The sequence below is a fragment of the Pseudophryne corroboree genome, chromosome 7, assembly GCF_028390025.1.
Source record: "Pseudophryne corroboree isolate aPseCor3 chromosome 7, aPseCor3.hap2, whole genome shotgun sequence".
In the NCBI taxonomy this organism is placed as follows: domain Eukaryota; kingdom Metazoa; phylum Chordata; class Amphibia; order Anura; family Myobatrachidae; genus Pseudophryne; species Pseudophryne corroboree.
The window spans coordinates 380,374,112-380,396,588 of NC_086450.1; the positions used below are offsets into that span (position 1 = coordinate 380,374,112).

At 46.5% G+C, this 22,477-nt stretch overlaps 2 protein-coding genes across 12 annotated transcripts in view; one reads left to right on the top strand and one right to left on the bottom strand.

Moving 5' to 3' along the window:
- GNPTG (N-acetylglucosamine-1-phosphate transferase subunit gamma) overlaps positions 1 to 11,822 on the bottom strand; it is a 37,650-nt gene extending 25,828 nt beyond the window's left edge. The window contains exons 1-4 of one of the 2 annotated variants that reach the window (XM_063934557.1): positions 11,743 to 11,822; positions 8,150 to 8,322; positions 6,306 to 6,360; positions 5,531 to 5,598 (exon numbers count right to left, since the gene is read on the bottom strand). In XM_063934557.1, the coding sequence (XP_063790627.1) occupies positions 5,531 to 5,598; positions 6,306 to 6,360; positions 8,150 to 8,322; positions 11,743 to 11,807 (361 nt within the window). In that variant the 5' untranslated portion in view covers positions 11,808 to 11,822. Of the gene's footprint in view, positions 1 to 5,530; positions 5,599 to 6,305; positions 6,361 to 8,055; positions 8,097 to 8,149; positions 8,323 to 11,742 lie in introns of those variants that run through there. The other variant, XM_063934558.1, reaches the window with a different exon arrangement.
- On the top strand, positions 8,155 to 22,063 carry TSR3 (TSR3 ribosome maturation factor). Of its 10 annotated transcripts, none has more exons than XM_063934562.1 (7): positions 8,155 to 8,229; positions 10,952 to 11,078; positions 15,559 to 15,775; positions 16,471 to 16,664; positions 16,842 to 17,015; positions 17,107 to 17,170; positions 21,246 to 22,063. In XM_063934562.1, exons 2-7 carry the CDS (start codon positions 10,964 to 10,966, stop codon positions 21,412 to 21,414), a joined length of 933 nt encoding a protein of 310 aa, XP_063790632.1. In that variant the 5' UTR covers positions 8,155 to 8,229; positions 10,952 to 10,963; the 3' UTR covers positions 21,415 to 22,063. The 10 variants fall into 10 exon arrangements, with proteins under 10 accessions (XP_063790632.1, XP_063790636.1, XP_063790633.1 ...); XM_063934566.1 differs by having other exon boundaries at positions 8,156 to 8,229; positions 10,955 to 11,078; XM_063934563.1 differs by lacking the exon at positions 8,155 to 8,229 and adding an exon at positions 8,254 to 8,366.
- Positions 22,064 to 22,477: the final 414 nt, after the last annotated feature.

A 22,477-nucleotide genomic window follows, 5' to 3' on the forward strand; every position in this document is an offset into this window, starting at 1 on the left:
ATCTGGACGTTGAGGGAGTAGTATCGGTGCTTCCACGGACATTCTCCACAGATCTGTGTACCAATGCCTTCTTGGCCAAGCTGGAGCTATTAGAATGATTGCTCCTTTTGCCTGTTTTATCTTTCTCTCTACTCTGGGTAACAGAGATATTGGAGGGAACAGATATGCCAGCTGAAACCTCCATTCTACTGGCGTCTACCAGGACTGCTCCTGGGTCCCTTGTTCTTGATCCGTACCTCGGAACTTTGTTGTTTAGACGAGACGCCATAAGGTCTATCTCCGGTAGACCCCATCTGTTCACCAGTGTCTGAAACACTTCTGGGTGTAGTGCCCATTCGATTTCCTGAATGGTGTGCCGACTGAGAAAATCCGCTTCCCAATTTAGTACACCCGGGACAAATACTGCTGACAATGCTGGGAGATGGAGTTCTGCCCACTTTAGAATGGGAGTTACTTCCTCCATCAGACTCTTGCTGTGAGTCCCTCCTTGATGATTTAGGTATGCTACTGCCGTCGCATTGTCTGAGCGGATCTGGACTGGTCTTCCCTGTAGATTGTCCTTTGCCTGAACTAGGGCCAAGTAAATGGCTCTTATTTCTAACAGATTTATCGGCAGGCGACTTTCCCTTGCGGTCCATTTTCCCTGGAACCATAGGCTTCCGAGTACCGCCCCCCAACCTTGCAGGCTGGCATCTGTCGTCAGGACTTGCCACTCTTTTATACAAAAGGGTCTCCCCTTGTTTAAATGGTCTGTCTGTAGCCACCATGCTAGAGACCTTTTTACATTTACTGGAATCCTTATCATCTGCTTATCACCTAGGTCGTCTAGGTATGGGAATATCCTTATCCCTTGTTTGCGCAGACAAGCTGCCATAACCACCATGATCTTGGTAAACACCCTGGGTGCTGTAGCTAGCCCGAAGGGCAGAGCTTGGAACTGGAAGTGTTCCTTGAGGATGGCAAACCTGAGGTAACACTGATGTGATAGTGCTATAGGCACATGTAGGTAAGCATCCCGCACATCCAGAGATACCATATAGTCTCCCGGTTCCATAGCCAACATTATGGAGCGTAACGTCTCCATGTGGAACTTCGGGATCCATATGTAATTGTTCAACATCTTCAGATTTAGAATTGGTCGATATGACCCATTTGGTTTCTGGATTAGAAACAGATTGGAGTAATACCCCTGTCCCTTTTGTGATGGAGGTACTGGGACAATCACACCTGACTGCAGTAATTTTGGACTGCTTCTTGCAGGGCATTGGCCTTCGACTCTATACGAGACGGGCTGGTGCAAAAAAATCTTTGAGGAGGCTGCCTCCTGAATGGGAACCCATACCCCTGAGATACTACCTTCTGCACCCAGGAATCTGTTGTTGACTGTTGCCATGTGTGTGCAAATTGCAGGAGTCGGCCCCCAACCCTGGAATCCTCCAGGCGGAGGCCCGTCTCTTCAGGCTGAGGGCTTTTGTTCAGGTTTGGAAGCTGGCTTTTTGCTAGCCCACTGCTTCTTACCCCTGGATTTAAACTGGGGTTGTTTAAGCTCCTCTTTACCTTTCGCTTTGCTTTGCCAGCGAAATGAGCGAAATTTTAAACCCTTGGAATTAGGGTTGTAGGTAGCCGGAAATCTGACCTTCTTCGATTTAGCCTCTGACTCTAGGATATCCGATAAAGGTTTTCCAAATAATATATTACCCACGAAAGGCAATGCTTCCAATTCCTTCTTGGACTCCGCATCTGCCTTCCAGGTCCGTAGCCAGACTGCTCTGCGAGCGACTACTGCCAGGGCTGAAGCTTTAGAAGCAACAGTGCCTACATCAATGGCTGCTTCTTCTAAATACTGGGCAGATTGTCTTAAACGGCAAAGACGATCCTCTTGCTCCCTAGTAGGAGAGGGGATGTCATTCTCTAGTTCCTCTATCCATTCGCCCATTGCCTTTGCTACCCAGGCCGAAGCCATAGCAGGTCTTACCACTGCACCCACAAGAGAAAAAATATTTTTCAATAGGCTTTCTACCCTCCTGTCTGTGACATCATTCAAAGAGGTAGATGACAGTGGCAAAGCAGATTTGTGCACGAGTCGCAGAACATGTGCATCTACTTTTGGAGGAACTTCTCTATTCGAACAATCTCCAGCAGGAAATGGATAATAAGAATCCCATCTCCTAGGAATCTTATACTTTTTACCGGGCGCTGCCCAAGACTCATCCATCATTTCCGTCAACTCCTCTGACGCTGGAAATTCAGCTTTCACTGACTTTGTTCGTTTGAATACAGGTGCTTTTGCTTTTAACGCTGTCTTGGCTGGTTCTTCCAGAGAAAGCACAGCCTTTACTGCATTAATGAGTTCAGCTACATCATCTGAACTAAAGCTCTGCGACTGATCATCATACGGAGTTGAATCTATTGTTTCCGCACCATCATCCGATGTATCCTCTTGTGTAGTCTGCCATACAGACGTATCTGTCTTAGTCTTACCTACCCCTTGGTTGCTTGTAGAGGCTACTGGAACCAAACCATAGGAAGGAAGCTGCATGTATGGGTTCATAGTGTAAACTAACCCTTGAGGTGGTGCTACTGGAGCTAACCTGTCCGCTATTGAAGACAGAGTCTTTGCGAACATATTCCATGGTGGCTCTACTGGAGGTTGAACTAACTCCTGTTTTTTACTTCGCTGAAAAGCGAAACAGTTTGCACACAAACCCTCATAAGTGACCAATTGAATCATATCAATTACCCCTGACTTACAAGATAAGCATGTTAGGGCTGTAGGAGTGCTTGACAAATTCTCCTCATCACTTTTGCCGCTCACAGACATTTTTTCTGATATTGACTACACAATTTTGTGACTGAACCACACCCTATAATCAGTATATAGAGGTGAAATCAATCTGACCACAGTGCACCTGATTTGAGGGTCAGAACAGGACTGACATTACACAGAAAAGTCAGCACACATACTAGCTGTCAGTCACATGTTAAAGCATTAGACATTGTCATATGAGAATACAACCTCCATAATAACTTATACATAAGTAGGAAAATTGTACTTCTGTTTAACTGGTTCTTTTTCAACATAACATGCAGAAAACACAGTAATATACAGGTCTCATATGCAATAGGTACTAAAAATTAACAGTGCACACTAAGAAGTAGAAGGAATTTTTAGTACTGTATACCCTGCCTCCAGGGAGCGGGATACAGGGAGACTCACCACACTTCCATATCCAAGCAAAGACGCTCGAAAGACGCTGAGTGGATTCAGACGCTACTGGTGTACACTGCCGCTCTTGGTAACTGATAACGGACACGGATGCTCACCAACGGACACGGACGCTGAGCGACTCCACGTGCATGCAGACACTAAAGGCCTGCGACTCGGTCTGGGCGGGTTTATATCCAGTGTACACAACCGCAGCATCTAAGCTGCGACCGAGTACCCTCGTGGTAGCGTCTGAGCCGGAAGTGAGGTCATTCAGTTCATGAAACGAGAGACCCGCGGGAACTGGCCATGAACTCGGAGGAGGGACGGCCAGGAGAGCGTCTGAAACCCCCTGTTGACTTAAACTCCCAGGATCGCGGCCTCACCTAGTCCTGGCGCCTATGATCCCCGGAGCGTAGCGCTGTCACACTCGAGATGTTCGGCGCATCAACACGCTGTTTGTAGTCTCCACCAAATCAGCGTAGCTGTGTTCTGACCCCTCTAGTAAGAGGAAGTCCATATACTCACTGTCTCCCCATGCTCTGGCCACAGCCTGGTAACGTCTGCTGGACCTGCTAGAACATCCGACACAGACGCCCGTCGAGACAGCACTGTACCGCGAAGGTAAGCGTTGTTGCGACCCGGTGGGGAGTTGTTGGAGCGACTCTTTCTAATACACGTTTAAGACGCTGTTAAGAGAAGTCGCTCAAACCAAAACAGTAAGTCTATAAAAATAAAGTAATGAAAACTTGAGGCTGCTTTCACAGCAGCCCTGTGACCATGCGGCTTCCTGCCGCACCAAGCAAAAAACTGATCTGACTGAATCAGTGGGCGGGACTATATAGTGGAGGCCCCAATGCATCCTGGGAGGCCAGAAAGCTCGTGACCGTGTTGGTGCCATTTTCGCTGTCGCTCGACAATATCCCAATGTTATCCCAAAGTTACATGTCAATGTAACTTTTTATTATTATCACATTTTATTTATAGGGTGCCAGAAGTGTTTCGCAGCGCCGTACATAAGGCACACAGAGCAAAACAGGGTATATGAACTTAACATTACAGTAACAGAAAAACTAAAAACAGAGCACAGGTAACAATTCTCAGTACACACTACAGCCGAGATAAAAGGAAGCAAAGGAGTAGTTGTCACACTACTGGGGGCAGGCAGCCACTGGAAGAGGTAAACAGTGACGAGCGAGAGAAGATGCAGGTATACGTAGGAGAGAGCTGTAATCGAAGTGTGAGAGAAGAGGGCTGTAAGAACAGGAGTGAAGAGGACCCTGCTACAAGAAGCTGACAATCTAGGGGGTAGGGGGAGACAGGTGACATGAGGTGCGAGCAAGTGAAAGGCGGCCTGATGGTAAGAAGTAAGCGAGGCATAGATGGCCAAGGCATGAGGCAGAGGGGTGGGAGGGTGGCCTTGCAACTAGGTTATGCAAAAGGGTACACTTTGATGGACAGGTGGGTCTTCAGTGCCCGTTTGAAGCTTTGCAAGGTCAGGGAGAGTCTAAGAGCGAGGGAACTCATTCCAGTGAAGGAGGCAGCGCGGGTAAAATCTTGGATTCGTGCATGGGATGCAGTGACCAGGGTAGAGGAGAAGCGACGGTCACTTACATTGGTTTATACTCTATAATTTAGTATACACAGAAGCTTTGTGCAGGAACTCGAATCTCCCAACACCTTTCCTGTTATATAAATCTCAGAATTGTTTTATCTGTTTTAATATTATTATTTTTTTACTAGGTTAACATACTAAAGGAGTTGCTATTATATGAAACTTTTATTTGATAATAATTAATAACAACAACTTGTGCATGATTTTATTATTTAGATTTATTTATATATTTATTTATACCAATTTAATTAAACTAGCGCGTTTTGTCTGGGAGATATTTGTCTGTTCCAAAACTTGGCACTGAGCTAACCTGGCCTCAGTAAATGAATTGCTATAGATCAGTTAATTATCTAAGCTCAAGTTACAGAGTATCTGTCATTGATACACAGTGGAAGCATCCGTTTTGCAGGTTGCACCAATATAAAGCTTATTAATAGGAGCTAATTGCTGAGATGCTGCCTGACTGATATTCCTGAGACAATTTTTTTTTTGTACCTTTCATTTCTTTTTCTATTAAAAAAAAAGGTTATTTTTTTTTTTTTGGAAGGGGGAGCAAATTACTGCCTTGCCCCAGGTGCCGAAAATCCTAGTTTAGGCCCTGCGCACACCACTACATTAGTCATCAGCATAAATGCATTGAACACACCAGATCTTTACAGTTTTATTTTTCTAAATACCATAGAACAACCCTCCCATTACATCTGTGTTACCTGAGACTGGAGAGGGCTCCGTCCTCGGGTGCAGCTTATTTATCTGTGATAAAAATGGGTTGTTTAACCTTAGAAAGAAATGTGTATTAGAAGTCAGCACCACTCATTGTAACATGAATACATTGCAATTAATGTTCCGCAGCAGACATCTAATGCATTATTTACAGTCACACCTTTGGCTGCTTGCCTTCTGCTTAATTGTCATACTAGCCTGATTATTATAATCACTGGTCTCGTGCCCCCTAAAGCAGTTATGTCAGCTAAAAAATCTTCCCATTACAATTACCAGGAAACCTACAGACATCTGACCCAGGTAAACTGGTGTTTCTGTAGTGACAGCGTGTAATCAGCGTGTGGTATTACTATAACTGTACAAATTTGTTATTTATTACCAGTTATTTATATAGCGCACACATATTCCGCAGCGCTTTACAGAGAGTATTTGGCCGCTATTCAAAACAGTCCCTGACCAAGTGGAGCTTACAATCTATATTCCCTACCACATGTACACGCAAACAACATCACGCTAAGGTTAATTTTGTTGGGAGCCAATTAACCTACCAGTATATTTTTGGATTGTGGGAGGAAGTTGGAATACCCGGAAGAAACCCACGCAAGTACAGGAGAATATACAAACTCCACACAGTTAGGGCCATGGTGGGAATCGAACCCATGACCTCAGTGCTGTGAGGCAGTAATGCTAACCTTTACACCGTACGACAAATGCTATGTAAATGGAAGTGAATGAGGCAATTCAGAGTCACTGAACACCTACCCAAAAGAGTTTGGTTCCTCCACAATCTTCATCTTTGTTGCTGCAGCATTTTGGACTGAAAAACAAAAGATTAGGCTCAGCTAGTGGCATATGGTGCATATTATATCACACATCACATATACAAAGTACCAGTGACCAGCTAGGCAGCACTGCCCCTGTCTATTACCCCTTTCACATCTCCAATGCCGGATCCCACCCGGGAATTGGAAACGGGTTCTTCCTGGGTGGGATCCGGCATTGGAGACTCTCCTAACCCTTTTGCTGGCTGTCCGACCCGGCAATATGCCGGGGTGGTTGCTATAGCGCCGGGGGGTGGAGCCGGCGCTGGAAGATGAGCTCATCCCCGCGCCGCCTCTCCCTATCTAGTAAACGGGTCCTGGATCACATTGACCCGGGAATCCGTTTATGCAGCCACTGACCCGGTATTCAACTTGGGAATAACACTGCTTATAACCCAGGTTGAATTACCGGGTCAGCCGACCCAGGAATTCGTATTTGGTATTGGTCAGCGCGCTCTATATGGGATAACGGGGGATTGTGTGGTGAGAAGTGTGAATATTCACCAGTGTGATGATGTTTATCTGTGTACCTTATGTGAATTGGTGCGATAATGATAACTCAGTATGGGTTGTGTCACAATGCTTTATTGAAAATGTCACCGGGTCAGAGTCTTGGGTTATCAGTGAGTGATTGTCCCAGGATAATTCACCACTTATCAGGTGTGTCCTGCAGACTACCCTTTTTATCTAGTATACCCTCCTTAATGGTATACTGATGAGGTTTACCACTCAGGTAAAAATGTCAGGTATGCCCTAAGGGCTACCTTTACCATAGGTGTGGTTAGGCCTATGTGTCCTCTGGCTCTATGTCTGTATTGTGGTTTGAGGTGTGACTGGTGCGGCGTCTCGCCTGTCAGACCCCTCTGAAGTGCGGCAATGAGTGGTGTGGTCGTAGGCTGTGTTTGTGACAAACCTCAAGGGTAGTCTGCAGGACACACCTGATAAGTGGTGAATTATCCTGGGACAATCACTCACTGATAACCCAAGACTCTGACCCGGTGACATTTTCAATAAAGCATTGTGACACAACCCATACTGAGTTATCATTATCGCACCAATTCACATAAGGTACACAGATAAACATCATCACACTGGTGAATATTCACACTTCTCACCACACAATCCCCCGTTATCCCATATAGAGCGCGCTGACCAATACCAAATACAAATTGCAACAGGAGGTGGGACACCTCCAGGTCAGCTGCACTCTTAATCAATACCCCCCATGTGAGCGCAGCCTCCCCTCTCACCAAATGACCCAGGAATTCGGACTTGGTGCTTTCACACTGCACACTGACCCGTGTCGACCCGGCAGTATGCCGGCTCGATACCGGGTTATTTGTGCGGCGTGAAAGGGGTATATGGAGGGGATACAAACAAGCTTGTAATAATGGAGTTTTGAAACTACACTGATTTACTACAAGTTCTAAAACTGTAAAATTAAAAATAAAAATTGTTTCCCATAGCAACCAATCACATTCTAGCTATCATTACTTTATTGCAAATGACAGATTTTCTGATTGGTTGCTATGAGCAACACTTTTCATTTTTAGAAGCTTTAACATGCAGTCGCTAGTAAATCTACCGCTAGGTTTGGGCACACCACAGCTTTAACCTGCTGTGGAACTACAAATCCCAGAATGTCCTGTTGCAAGCTGGGGCTTGTAGTTTCAAAATAACTAAAAAATTACAGGCAAGCTCCCTGTTCTGCATTGGGCAGTGCAGAGTAAATGGACTCCGCATTACATATACTTATATATAATACAGTTATATACAGGGACTTACCCAGCAGCATGAGCAGCCCCAGCAGGAACTCCATCCTCTGTGTCACATGACTTCTCCACAACCCGGAACTAGCAGCCCAGGTGCGCAGCGTCAGTTTTCTGGGATACAGACAGCATTGTGCTTTGGTGTGAAGCGGGAGGCTGTGTTTTGCTTCTTTTCTCTTGCAGCGCTCACTGTTAAAGAATGTAAACGAGTTTGTGGCGCAGAGGTTTGGAAGGTATCTCTCTGTACATAGTCAATACGGAAGGACATGTAACGCAGCTGCTGTTATTTTTGTTGCAGATGATCGGATCTACTCAGAAATGGCAAGAATTTTAAATATTGGTCAGGTGGGGATGTGACACTAATTCTTGTTGCAGAGAACACGTGTGAATCCTGCATAGAGCTGAGGCAGAGCAGCGAGAGAGGACTCAGAGCTGAGGTCTGATAATTACACAGTCACTGGTATGAGAGATAGAGAGACTGCTAGAGACGATACACACAGAGAGGTAGAAGACACTGCAGTGACACCAGCAGAGATGAGACATGCAGAGAGTATAGAGAGGTGGAAGAGACTGCTCTGACACCAGCAACGATTAGACATGTAGAGAGGTAGAAGAGCTTGCCTGTGACTCTTCAGGTATTGTGAAACTACAAACCCTAGCTTGCATGACAGGTCATTCTGGGATTTGTAGTTCCACAGCCGGTTAAAGCTGTGGTGTGCCCAAACCTAAGGGTTGATTTACTAGAGACTGCACCAGCAGAGACGAGACATGCAGAGTATAGAGAGGTTGAAGCGACTGCTCTGACACCAGGAGAAATGAGACATGCAGAGAAGTAGAAGAAACTACACTGACACCAGCAAAGATGAGACATGCAGAGAGTATAGAGAGGTAGAAGAGACTGCTCGCCTCTGACATCAGCAGAGATGAGACATGCACAGTGTATAGAGAGGTAGAAGAGACTGCTCTGACACCAGTAGAGATGAGACATGCACAGTGTATAGAGAGGTAGAAGAGACTGCTCTGACACCAGTAGAGATGAGACATGCACAGTGTATAGAGAGGTAGATGAGACTGCTCTGACACCAGTAGAGATGAGACATGCACAGTGTATAGAGAGGTAGAAGAGACTGCACTGACACCAGTAGAGATAAGACATGCAGAGAGTATAGAGAGGTAGAAGAGACTGCTCTGACACCAGGAGAGATGCAGAGAGGTAGAAAAGACTGCACTGAAACCAGCAGATACTGTATGAGACATGTAAAGAGGTGGAAGATACTCCACTGACACCAGTATAGATGAGACATCACAGTGTATAGAGAGGTGAAAGAGACTGCACTGTTACCAGCAGAGATAAGACATGCAGAGAGGTAGAAGAGACTGCACTAACACCAGCAGAGAGGAGACATGCAAAGAGTATAGAGAGCTAGAAGAGACTGCACTGACACCAGCAGAGATGAGACATGCAGAGAGGTAGAAAAGACTGCACTGAAACCAGCAGATACTGTATGAGACATGTAAAGAGGTGGAAGATACTCCACTGACACCAGTATAGATGAGACATCACAGTGTATAGAGAGGTGAAAGAGACTGCACTGTTACCAGCAGAGATAAGACATGCAGAGAGGTAGAAGAGACTGCACTAACACCAGCAGAGATGAGACATGCAAAGAGTATAGAGAGCTAGAAGAGACTGCACTGACACCAGCAGAGATGAGACATGCAGAGAGGTAGAAAAGACTGCACTGAAACCAGCAGATACTGTATGAGACATGTAAAGAGGTGGAAGATACTCCACTGACACCAGTATAGATGAGACATCACAGTGTATAGAGAGGTGAAAGAGACTGCACTGTTACCAACAGCGATAAGACATGCAGAGAGGTAGAAGAGACTGCACTAACACCAGAAGAGATGAGACCTGCAAAGAGTATAGAGAGCTAGAAGAGACTGCACTGACACCATCAGAGATGAGACATGCAGAGAGGTAGAAAAGACTGCACTGAAACCAGCAGATACTGTATGAGACATGTAAAGAGGTGGAAGATACTCCACTGACACTAGTATAGATGAGACATCACAGTGTATAGAGAGGTGAAAGAGACTGCACTGTTACCATCAGAGATAAGACATACAGAGAGGTAGAAGAGACTGCACTAACACCAGCAGAGATGAGACATGCAAAGAGTATAGAGAGCTAGAAGAGACTGCACTGACACCAGCAGAGATGAGACATGCAAATAGTATAGAGAGCTAGAAGAGACTGCACTGACACCAGCAGAGATGAGACATGCAAAGAGTATAGAGAGCTAGAAGAGACTGCACTGACACCAGCAGAGATGAGACATGCAGAGTGCAAAGAAAGGTAGAAGAGACTGCATTGTCTGAAGAGCAAGGGGGAGGGTCATCAAATATATAGTCACCAGTATTCCGGCAGCGGTGCGAGCATTAGAAAGCTCCTTGCGGGGCACCCATAGAGGGAGAAAAGCCTGTGGCGCCGGTATTCCAGCAGCGGCATTTCACCGCCTGACGGGATTCCGGCATTGGCATTGTGACCGCCGGGATCCCGACAGGTGGTCTGGTGATTGCCAACCCTCAAGGAGAACCTAATGAGCATCTGTTATAATCCTGAAAGATAGCTGTCTAATCCCTCTGGTGCTCTAACTGGCATGTGTGTGACACATCCAAGCAAAGTGATGTGTGTGTGTGTGTATATGTGTATATATATATATATATATATATATATATATACATACATACACACACATACACCTATAAAGTGATGTGTATATATTAAACTTGCTGTTATTTTGTGTTTCAGTAGTGAACTACAATGGGACCCAAGAAGCCACAGAAAGCTGTTAGGCCTAAACAGAAGGAATCCAGGTTTAAGAAAACCTCTAAAAGTCTGGAGACATTTACGTGTGAAGTCCATGAAGCTCTACATGGTAATTTCTGCCCCCAGTAATGTGCCTTATGTATTACCTGCAGAGCAATATCTAGAACTAGGATGAAATGCTGGAGGAGAGAGAGGCTCCAGGCAAGAGCTGTGTTTATGGAACATGTAATATAGCTGAGATGGATAAATACTGAGTGGTGAAATGTAACACTAAGTGGCACTTATCTACAGAAGGAGGGAATAAAGGGGGGTACTCACGGAGCGATATTCTAAGCAATCTGACTAGATTGCTTAGAATTTAAGCATTATCGCTCCGTGTGTAGCCCCCTACAGCGATAGCGATGCGCAGCCCCGCGCATCGCTATCGCTGCTGCTAGATTGGCCTGCATGCAGTGTTTTGGGGGGTATGGCACCTGATTATCTTTAACTCTGGCATAAAATCAATAGACGATGCCTGAGGATTATTAATGGGAAACACAAGACAGAGAACTCCTACATGGAGTTCAGCAGCAATTCCTACATGGAGTTCAGTCACAATATGCTGCTTACTGTAATTGGTACATGTAAAGACAATGTAGTGTAATTTGGGAGACAATCAGCCTTTTCCAGCCACTACAATTAGTCCATCCTCTCCATCACAACCTCGGCCCCAAATCTCTTCCCTAGAAAGCGGACGTCTCCACCTGCCCACCTGGAAAGTGTCTTTTTCTCACCTTCTCTGCTTCAGATGGGTGTTAGTGTTTTGCCCCAGTTCACTGAATGGATTTGCTTGGTTCATGGTGACGAGGACCCCTTTGCATACCTCCCAACTGTCTCGATTTTGACGGTACTGTCCTGTTTTTCACGGTTTGTCCCGCCCGCGGGTTGCAGTATCCTGCGGGGGGTGGGGGGGTTGCGTGGGGAGGGGGCAGTTGGTCGATCCCTCCTGTCACTCGCTGTTCTGAGCAGAGCAGCGGTGTATAGATGCTGTGCACATGAGCCCAGGGTCTACATGTGTGAAATATTCCTACAGCAAAATTGTATGGGTTCCACCATAACGGTTCAAGGAGAGAATAGATGTGAAATCAATTCTCTAAGGCCAAGACAGCTTTGTCATCAGCAAAGAGCTAAGTGAGGTCCTTCTGGACAAGCAGTTGTGCCACAAGTGTTTTAAAAGGCTGCCAGGTCCTACTGGCTACTTGCTGCAGCCTTTGGGCTCAGGGACGATTGGGGATCACTTTCTGCTACTTGGTAACTTCTGGTCTCGCTACTTGTTCAGCCCATGCAATCTCGGCACTATAAGCCATATGTATCTGATATCCTTTTAAGATATGAAGAAAATAACATGAGGAGCACTGTCCACTCCAGATGGTAACAGGTGTCTTGTTTGTGCAAAAATTGAGTTTATAAGCTTAGTATGTTGACTTTTGAGAAATCACACTGTACGTGTACCGTAATGGTCATGCGACGGTGCTCCTAGTATGGAATAGGACACAGTGCTGGACACATACTGTAGTGACTATTAGTTGGAGGTAACATGAGTGTGGCAACTCAAACGCAGACGTGTCGCAACCATTTTGAAGGCGTGGCACGGCCAACCACTGCCTCTTCCTACACAGTGGTTGTCTGATGGTGCATCGAGTACGCAAGCGGCAGATCTGAGAAGCGGGCGGCAGATGCCTCTATACAAAAATAGCAGTTGCATTAGTAACCTATTTATCATATCACATATGACGCAGATTACTTATGATAATATCACCTAAATTCGCAGCATGGAAATGAACATTTTCATGCAAATTGTCACGCTCGGCGTAAGTTGGGGTTCCGACAACTGAGTTTTGGCTGAAGGGACAGCTACCTGTGAGGAGAGTAAACGAGGTGGCTGAATGTAATTCCTCCTCATGGGGTGGAAGCCAAACTAAAGGTCCATACACACTTAACGATATAATGAGCGACGTCGCTCATTTTCCCCCTCCTTGAGCGACGTCGCTCATTATATCGTTAAGTGTGTATGCCGCCAGCGACGACCGATGCGCGGCCCCGCGGGTCGGCAACGATCGTCGATGTCGGTAGGGCATGCATGAAGGATGTGGACTGTCGTCCACGACCTTCATGCAGGGCTGGCGGGGGCGTGACGTCACTGAGCGATATGAGCGGTCATATCGCTCAGTGCGTACAGGCGGCCGCCGACCGGCCGGCCCGGGAGAGGGAGACGTTAGACGATGTCGCTCACAGAGCGACATCGTCTAATGTGTATGGGCCTTTAGTGTTAACGTTGGCCGGAGGGCGTAAAGAAAAGGAGGACTTCGATGGAAGATAATTGTAGTTTTAATGAATAATCAGGCTGTACACGAATATTGTTGCAATTGAAGAAACTGGAAGAATTAGAGTCTATGGTTAAATGATTTGAAGAGTGAAGCTGAAGAACTCAGGTAAAGAAGAACTGAAGACTGTGTTTTATGATTAAAAGACGAGGCTGAAGAACTTGGACTTTGAAGAAATGAAGACTGGTTTGTAATTGAAAGACGAGGCTGAAGAACTTGGACTTTGAAGAAATGAAGATGTCTGCGGGAACCGCCGTTAGCACCGGGAGCTCCTCTACGACCTGGGACCCCGTGAGCGCTTCCACGAGTGGTAACGGACTTAGACAGCAAGACTGCAGCAACGTTTAGGTAACCGATGGATGAGAGCAACCAGGACCAGGGAACCAGAAGTAACCTGGGAGCACAGAGCTGGAGAACCTTTCACAAGGAGGTAACATGAAGCACTGGCACTGTCCCTCTGAGCCAGCCCCCTTTTGTAAGAGGAGAACACGCAGGATTGGCTGGACACAGATTGGGAACTTCATTGGTAATACTCTGGTCTCCAACATGGCTGCCCCCAGCACAGGAAACAGTTAGCACACAGCTTAAGCCAGCTTCTGTCTCTGACGCACTATACTGTGTCACCACTAGAGGACCTTACTTCAGCGATCCCCGCCGCAGCACCCGGCTCTCCAGACCCTCGGCCCTTGGCAGCCGCACATCCGTCCAGAAGGACCCGCCGCCAGCAGCTCGCTGCAGCCGCGCCAACCAGCGGGATGGTAACCCGCGGGAGCACCCGCCAGAGGTAAATCTCCGGAGCCTGACACACATTTAATAACAACCTGTGGCTGGCACACAGCCTGAATGGACTCTTATTAGAGCTAAAGAGCTGGAAGCAGAGTTATGACTTACACTATCATGCTGATTCTGATTCGACACCTGTGCTCACTACGCATGTGCAGCTGTCAGCCTGCACAGCCATTATCAGGGACAGATGTAGAGGGATCCGGAGGTTTCCTCTCTGAAAGAATATTCGTTGACTTCACAATCTAGATCTTGATGAAACCGGCAGCATACCAGCCCCCGAAGAAACCCACAAAACTCTAAAATGGTTGAAACTCGGTTGTGACCAATCTATTGTATGTGCACCTTTTACTTGTCTATATCAGGAGAGGGTTCAGTTAAAACAAGATTAACGCAGACACCTCTGTCATCTACCCATGTGTGATACTAAGCTATGGTAAAAATGTTGCATACATATTAAATGGAATACATTTGGGGTGAAAACAAGATAGAAAAGCATTTAGGGCTTGTTAGTGGAGAGAAAATTAAGTAGCAGCACACAGTGCATGTAATGGCTTCAAGAGCAAATATTGTAACATAAAAAGGGTTATACAAGGTTTGGCTCTGAAATACCGAGACACTGGGCCCGATATTAACCTTGGACTATCCCAAAATGGTTTTGCAAGTTTCACTCCTCTCACACAGATAGTCTGTACTGGCTTCACTGTGACTAGCAGTGCCTTCCTATTGGATGTTCTACTTGTCAGTCAGACGCTACAGGCAGTCCTGTTGGGAGGTGTTTCCTCCTTCTGGGAGTGCCAGACCAGGCTGTGATTAGCAGAGAGAGAGGGCTTCCTGTGGGAAGCCACCACCTGCCTTTCATGCAGCCCTAGCCGCCTTCTGTGGGCTGCAGCCGATGCAGTCCATAGAAACCAGAGTTTCACACATGTGCCGTTGGGTTGCCACTTCTGCACATGCACCAGTCTCACCATCTGCCAGATCCATTGTGCAGATGCTGGGACTCGGCTGACAGGGGCTTGGCTCTCCTCTCCAGGTAGGCAGGGCAGCGGCGCCCCCCCGGGCAGGTAGGAGCCGCCGCTGGTCATATCTATCTACCTCATATCTATATATTTACCTGCCTTCTTTATCTATCTGTCTGTCTATCTATCTATCTATCTATCTATCTATCTATCTATCTATCTATCTATCTCTATCTTCTACCTACCTACCTCATACCAATCCATCTACATCTATCTCATATATTTCTAATATATCTATCTCATTTCTATCTATGGGCAGAGTAGATGGGACAAGTGGTTATTAACAGCCATCAATTTCTACGTATTTATTTGCATATCTTCTCAGATCCGCTGCATGTGAAGGCGTGCAGTTAGCGCTCACCTCTGTATCAGGTCCACAGTCTCTAACGTCACTCTTTATCTGTCTTATTTTTGGCCATGGAAGCTAGTATACAGAGGGACGATGAAGTGGAAGACAGAGAGGCTAAGGTGAAGTTCCCCTGCCCACTGGCGATGTGGGATTTAGGACATTGTGATCCAAAGAGATGTACAGGTCGGAAGCTGGTACGAAAAGGTCTGGTCAGGAGCATTCGTCTAAACCAGAGGTTCAATGGGCTCATTCTAAGCCCTATGGGCACTCTGTACGTCTCCCCCGCTGACAAGTGAGTGATGTGTTGTAAAACCTTTTTGTTGTTTAACACTTTTATCTCGCACTACTATATTATATACATTATCCTTTAATTATATGTGTAAACTTCAGAGCACTTCCTGAGGAATAATCTTTACTCCATAGTCGTTCCCAAGTATGCTCTTTGCTTTATGTTTGCTGTAAAGGGACTGAGCCTGTGCACTGTGCAACCAGATTAGTATATGCTTTGCCCACAAACCCTACAGTATATGACCAAGTTGTAGGAGATCCAGCCCCTCGGCTCAGGGGCCAAGCAGTCAGATCACCCCTGGCACACGATGGACATAATCTTCTGACCTCATTCTGCAACATGACTAATAAATATCTGATCATTTGTTTTATTATCCAGATATCAGATGCAATAGTTCTGTGTGTGTTACAACTATCTGCTGTTTTAGCATTAACATGTAACATGTCCATAGAAGCAGCATGGTGGGTCCACACTTTTTTTTGTCGTTTTTTTTTCATTGCCCTTAGAGTCTGCATTGGTAATGAGGCCCCTAACATTCCTTTTGAGTAAGATTCAAGTCACAGTGAAATCATTTCAATATTTGTAATTGAACTTTTTTAGCTAAAACAATCTGTTCTTAGAGCGTTGTGACTCCAGTCACTAGGACATAATTGGTTCTGGAAGAGCGCTTTTGCACTCATTGTCTGCACTTCACTCAGACAGACAGTTGCAGACGGTGGCGTGGCGGTCATTGATTGCTCCTGGGCTAAGCTGGATGAGACGCCGTTTTCCAAAATGAAAGGAAGCCATCCTCGCCTGTTGCCGTATCTGGTGGCTGCAAACCCCGTGAATTATGGGCGTCCGTGCAAACTGTCTTGTGTAGAAGCTTTTGCTGCAACGTTCTGTATAGTAGGTAAGGAAATGGTCTGAATGTATTGTGTTTGCAAGAGTCCTTATTCTGCATTATACTTGCCCATATTCTTGCTGATATTCTTACTGCCTCCTCCGGTAAGGGTGTGGCCACAATGAAGCGGGGCCACGATGAAGTGGAGGGCCTCTCTCTATTCTGCTGTATGATTTTTTGTTCAAGGATTTCCAGAACTGGCCACAATTCTACTACGGAAGTTTAAATGGGGAAAAGTCTTTCTTGAACTAAATAAGGATCTACTTGAGCGATACAGCAAGTGCCAGGATGTGGAGGAGGTAAAGAAGGTAGAAGCGGAGTTCCTGGCTGGTGCATACAATACAGAGGAGGAAGAAATAGGTACATTACCACCTGTGTGTATGCATATTATAGTGAGTCACCATATGTAAGTAAAATACTCCCATCATTTCTATGGTTTGTATCATTTTAGATCCATTCGATGTTGAATCTGGAAGAGAATTTTCTAATCTTAACAGAGTCATCAGCTCAAAAGGGTAAAATACTTATATTTAAATGAAACAAAAACTTTATAAGCCACAATCTATACAATGCTGTGCAAAAGCTCCTATCACAGTAACAGCCTTTGCAGCAGTACTACGGTTCCTGACATCCGCAGTATTCCACACTGTTAGCACTTGCAGGCCCTCTCCATAAGCAGCAGCACATCGCAAACAAACAGCATAAGGGCAGTACGGATGGTGTAGTGGTTAGCATTACTGCCTCACAGCACTGAGGTCATGGGTTCGATTCCCATCATGGCCCTAACTGTGTGGAGTTTGTATATTCTCCCCGTACTTGCGTGGGTTTCCTCCGGGTACTCCGGTTTCCTCACACAATCCAAAAATATACTGGTAGGTTAATTGGCTCCCAACAAAAATTAACCCTAGCATGAATGTGTGTGCGTGTACATGTGGTAGTGAAAATAGATTGTAAGCTCCACTGGGGCAGGGAGTGATGTGAATGGGCAAAAATTCTCTGTACATCGCTGCGGAATATGTGTGCGCTATATAAATAACTGGTAATAAATAAAATAAATAAATAAATATACATATACTCGCCATCTGACTGTATAACTAATGTGTTGCAGTTCCTTAGAGCACAAAAAGAGCCACAATTTATCCTTAATATAAATGACATTATGTGTATTACTGTACCCGAACATTCCTACTTTACTGAATAAGTCCACAGTTCTCTCTGTCATTCCTCAGCAGCAAGCTGCCATGTTAGGAGGAAGGTGCCTCTATAATACAGCAGGCACACACTGACATAGGCTTGCTGGCTTGTTCTATGGCATTACATTGGTGAGCAGTGATGCCACAGTAACTGAAATGATGGCATATTCTGCTTTTTGACCTCTTGCATTCCATATGCCACTTTCTATAAGATGTGCGCGGGTCTTAAGCTGAATGTGCTAGCTGTTGTGAGTAGTATAGGTGGGAGTAGGGAAGTGACGTAACTAGAACTATGTGGGCCCCATTGCAAAATTGGGACATGTGTCATCGTGCCCCCTCCCTTTCAGATCTGGGCCTGTTGCAGAGGTGCAACTGCTGTTCCGGACACACCGGACTTGGCTGCTGTCTTGTGTACACCGCTGCTTATGTGCAACTATGCAACATCGGTCGCCCATTGGTCACCCAATCAAACTTCTGAGCGATCCTATGGTGTCTTAGGATGTCTCTACTAAGACACCGGGGTCAGTCAAACTGTAAACAAATTTGCAGTGGCTGACTAGGACCAGGGGCGGTTTACTGTTTAATCTTGACTCCTCCCTCTACAGTCCCAACTCCTCCCATCTGCAATCCTAACTCCTCCTCTCTCACTTCTGACTGAACTTTTTGAGTGAGACTGAGATAGAGCTTTGGATTGTTGTACGTACATGTGACTGTGCTATGGGGTAATTGTATTTATTAGCCCTAATACCCACACACCAGCAAGTGAGGGGCAAATGCTCTGTAACCCTTGCTCTCCTGGCTCCTCTGTGCTGCTTTGGTATAAGCTGCAGCACATTGTTGTGCCTCATGCTCTCCCCGGAGAGCTCTCATCTGCTCAAAAGTGGGCGTGGCTATGACTGTGTTAGGGGGGGCGGTCGCCCCCTTCGCCCCCCCTAAATCTGGCCCTGACTAGGACACGCCCATCCTGCGTTATGTAGCCATCCCCCGTTACCTCCCCCAGACGGTCACTACCAGTCACTCACTATGAGAATAAATCCTCCCAGCATCCGCAGTGCAGCTGTGATGCATGTGAAGTGCCCAGCAATCTCTCCACTGCGTCCAACCTGGACATTGCATTCACCTCTGAATCAGACCATCTGTCTGCTAGCCACACTAATACCCCTTTTCCACCTACGAGCACGGGTCGCAGCCGGGAGCCTGACACGGGAGCTGCCCCCTGCTGCGACCCGTGCTCGGCCCCTTTTCCATCAGCAGTCACAACCCGGCATATGCCGGGTTGGTGACGCTTCTAGTGACGCGGCAGGGGTGGCGCAGGGAGATCACATGATCTCCCAGCACCGCCCTTCCATACAGTGTAAACGGGAGCCGCGTCGCATCGACACGGCTCCCGTTTACACTACAACCCTACCCGGATCATTCCCGTGTCCTACCCAGGTAGATAGCCGGGTGGGATTCACGGGTCACTTGATCCGGGTTTACCCTTTTCCACTTGCAAAAAACACGGGTAAATGCGCGCCCCCGTGCATTTACCCGTGTTTTTTGAGCTAGTGGAAAAGGGGTATGAGTCACTGCTACTCAGTGCTGGCCCTGTGCTCACCTCCTGATCCTTGGGAGAAGCTGCTTATTGTTAGCAGTGGGCTACTGCAGGCACACCTGCTGTCCCATAATTTAGCACATCTACGAACAGTAACACAGACGTGGGGGGACGCCCAGCATGTCAGGCCCCCCCCTTCCCCGCACAAGTACAAAAGCATCGCACAGCGGCGATGCTTTTGTACTTGAAGAGTAACTCCCTACCAGCGCAGCTCCTTCGCGCTGGCAGGGAGCTACTTGTCGCAGTGGCTGCGTTTGACGTCACGCAGCCGCCGCGGCCCGCCCACCGCATGGTCCGGGCATGCCTGCATTGCCCAGACCGTGCCTTCTAAATTTCAGCTAAACACAGTGGCGATTGCAGGGCTGAGACGGCCGTCGGCTGTCTGGCATGCGAAAATGCACAGCACCGATCAGGTCTGAATTTGCCCTGTATGTGATGGGTGAGGCTGCATTGTGTAGGTGGAGTATGTTGTAGAAAGAGGTGGCAACATCAGGGCAGGGCAGGGACGTTGTATGAGACAGGAGTAGTTTTTTCTAATCTGAGAAATGGTGAGTCAAGAGTATTTAGGGTATCGCTGGGTTCATATGGATTTGGGTGCAGGGAGAGTAGCTTGAGGTTGGGTTTGGCTGGAGAATAGGAGGATGTGGTCGGAGATGGGAAAGGCCCAGTTGGTGAGACTAGAAATGATGCAGAAGCTTAGAGATAACAAGGTCAAGGGATTGTCCATCACAGTGGTTATAAGGTGAGTTACTCTGTGAGAGACCAAAGGAGGAAGTAGTTGTGTGGCAGTAGAGCTGATGGTGTCCATGGGAAGGATGAAATCTTTTAGGTGGAGTGGAGACAATGGATGCAGGGTGTAAGAGAGACTCTCGGAGAGTCGGGCTATGTCTCAGGTCCAATTCAGAGACACTAGGGGGTATATTTATTAATGTGTGGGTTTATAGAAGTGGAAATGTTTGCCGTGGCTGGTTTCTACTTATCATTTATATAGTACCTATAAGATCAAAGCCAGAATCTGCTTTCTTGCTTTGGGCAACATCCCCTAAGACGCCTACACTGCACCATGTCTGTCTCTGGGGCTAGGAGTGTGGCTGGTAAGCCAGGTTTCTGTAATGGCAAGGAGGTTGAGGAATTTTTAAATGAATAATTATGTTATAGGAACCTGTCTCCAGAACAACGCTAAACTTCTCCAGTTGAAGTTATGTACATCATACATGGTCGAGTCACATTATTATGACCACCTACTACATTTGACGTCGGCAGTATGTAGCCCATGATGCATGTGACGTGCCATGCGCTGGCTTGGTGGGAATATAAGGTTTGAGATAGGCCGTCTGAACACATATCACTCGTTGCTGTCATGGGTAAATGGGGCAATTTATCCGAGTTGCAAAAAGGGATGATTATCGTCTTTCAGGCCAAAGGTGCCAGTATTTCTAGAACATCGCAGTTTGTTTACTGTGTGCGTGTTGCTGTGGTGAAGGTGTACAGTGACTGGACAAATGGCACCATTATGAATAACTGACGTGGAAACTTTGATGTAAGAGGTGAATGTCGGCTACGAAGGTGCGTGAAGGCCGACCGGCACGCTACAGTGGAGCAGCTCGCCGTCAAAATTAACCTGGGGCCTACCAGACGTGTCTAAAATGACAGTTCACCCCGTCTAGCTGCTGTCCGTGGTGCACACATTGGTCACTCCGGCTATTAGCTGGCGGTCATAATAATGTGACTCGACGGTGTATTTATTTCTTTGGCATACTAATTAGAGTTTGCTTTAAAATAAACTACAAGTACTTTTCACAGATTGACAAATGAAGATGAGGAGAGTGAGAATGATGACAGCGATGATGCTGCAGATGAAGATGAGGAATGGCCACACTCCGGAGAGAAGAGTGATGATGATGAAGAGGACTCCGCAGTCGCTAGTAATTCTGTTATTTGGAAAGGAGTCAAAAAGAGACTTAGAGACTAAAAGGCTGCAATTTCAAATATTACTGACGCTCTATGAAATGTATACTATTTATGCAGTATTTTTGTAGACTAGCTGTTTATAAATGAAATGGTTTCAGTAATTGCAGTGTACAGGTGACTGGTTTCAATATAATCCCATAAGTGTGCTTGCAGAGGGATATAGGGGGTAATTCAGACTGGATTGCTGCAGCGTGCGCACCTTGATAGGCCAGTGAGATGCTAACAGCATCTCAGGGCTGCGATAGCCTCTGCCTGATTGACATCACACGCAGCCGCTGTCACCCGGGACGCGGCGAGTAGCCTCCTGCCAGTGCAGCTATGCTGCACAGCATGGAGTTAATAAGCGGGAGCCAAAGCATCGCCGCCATGCAATGCTTTTGCACCCTTGGGGTTTGGGCCTGACATGCGGGGCCGACTAGCCCTGTACAGGGCGTCCCCCCCCCCCCCCCCCCCCCCCCATGTCAGAGAAAATGATCGTTACGATCAGATCTGAATTGCCCCCATAGTTCTTTGTCTGTGTCAGACTGTGGTGATAAAGACCTCACCCGACGTGCATGTCCGTGTTTCCTGTCTCACTTGGTGCTGCAACGTCCATACAAACTCAGAGAATGCTATAGACCAGGCCTGGCCAAACTGTGGCTCTCCAGCTGTTGTGAAACTACAAATCCCAGCATGCCCTGCCACAGTTTTGTTATTAGGGAATTCTAAAACGGTGGCAGGGCATGCTGGGACGTGTAGTTCCACAACAGCTGGAGAGCCACAGGTTGGCCAGGCCTGCTATAGACCAAGATTGTGCAAATACCAGGAGCATTAAATTAGCAGTTAGCTCTGTTTCATATAGTGTAAGCAGTTGCTTTTTCTGAGGGAATCCAAGAATAAATCCTACCACCACTTTTTATTTTTTATTTTGTGGTCTCATTTTTTTTATTCTTATAACTAGTTCCGGCAACTGGAAAAAATTGGTGATATAATTTCCAAAATGAACAAAGTAAACATCTACAGACTTGCCCAGAGTATGGAGGCTGCTACAAGTCTTGTAACACTAGGTGATTTCTGGCACCTTT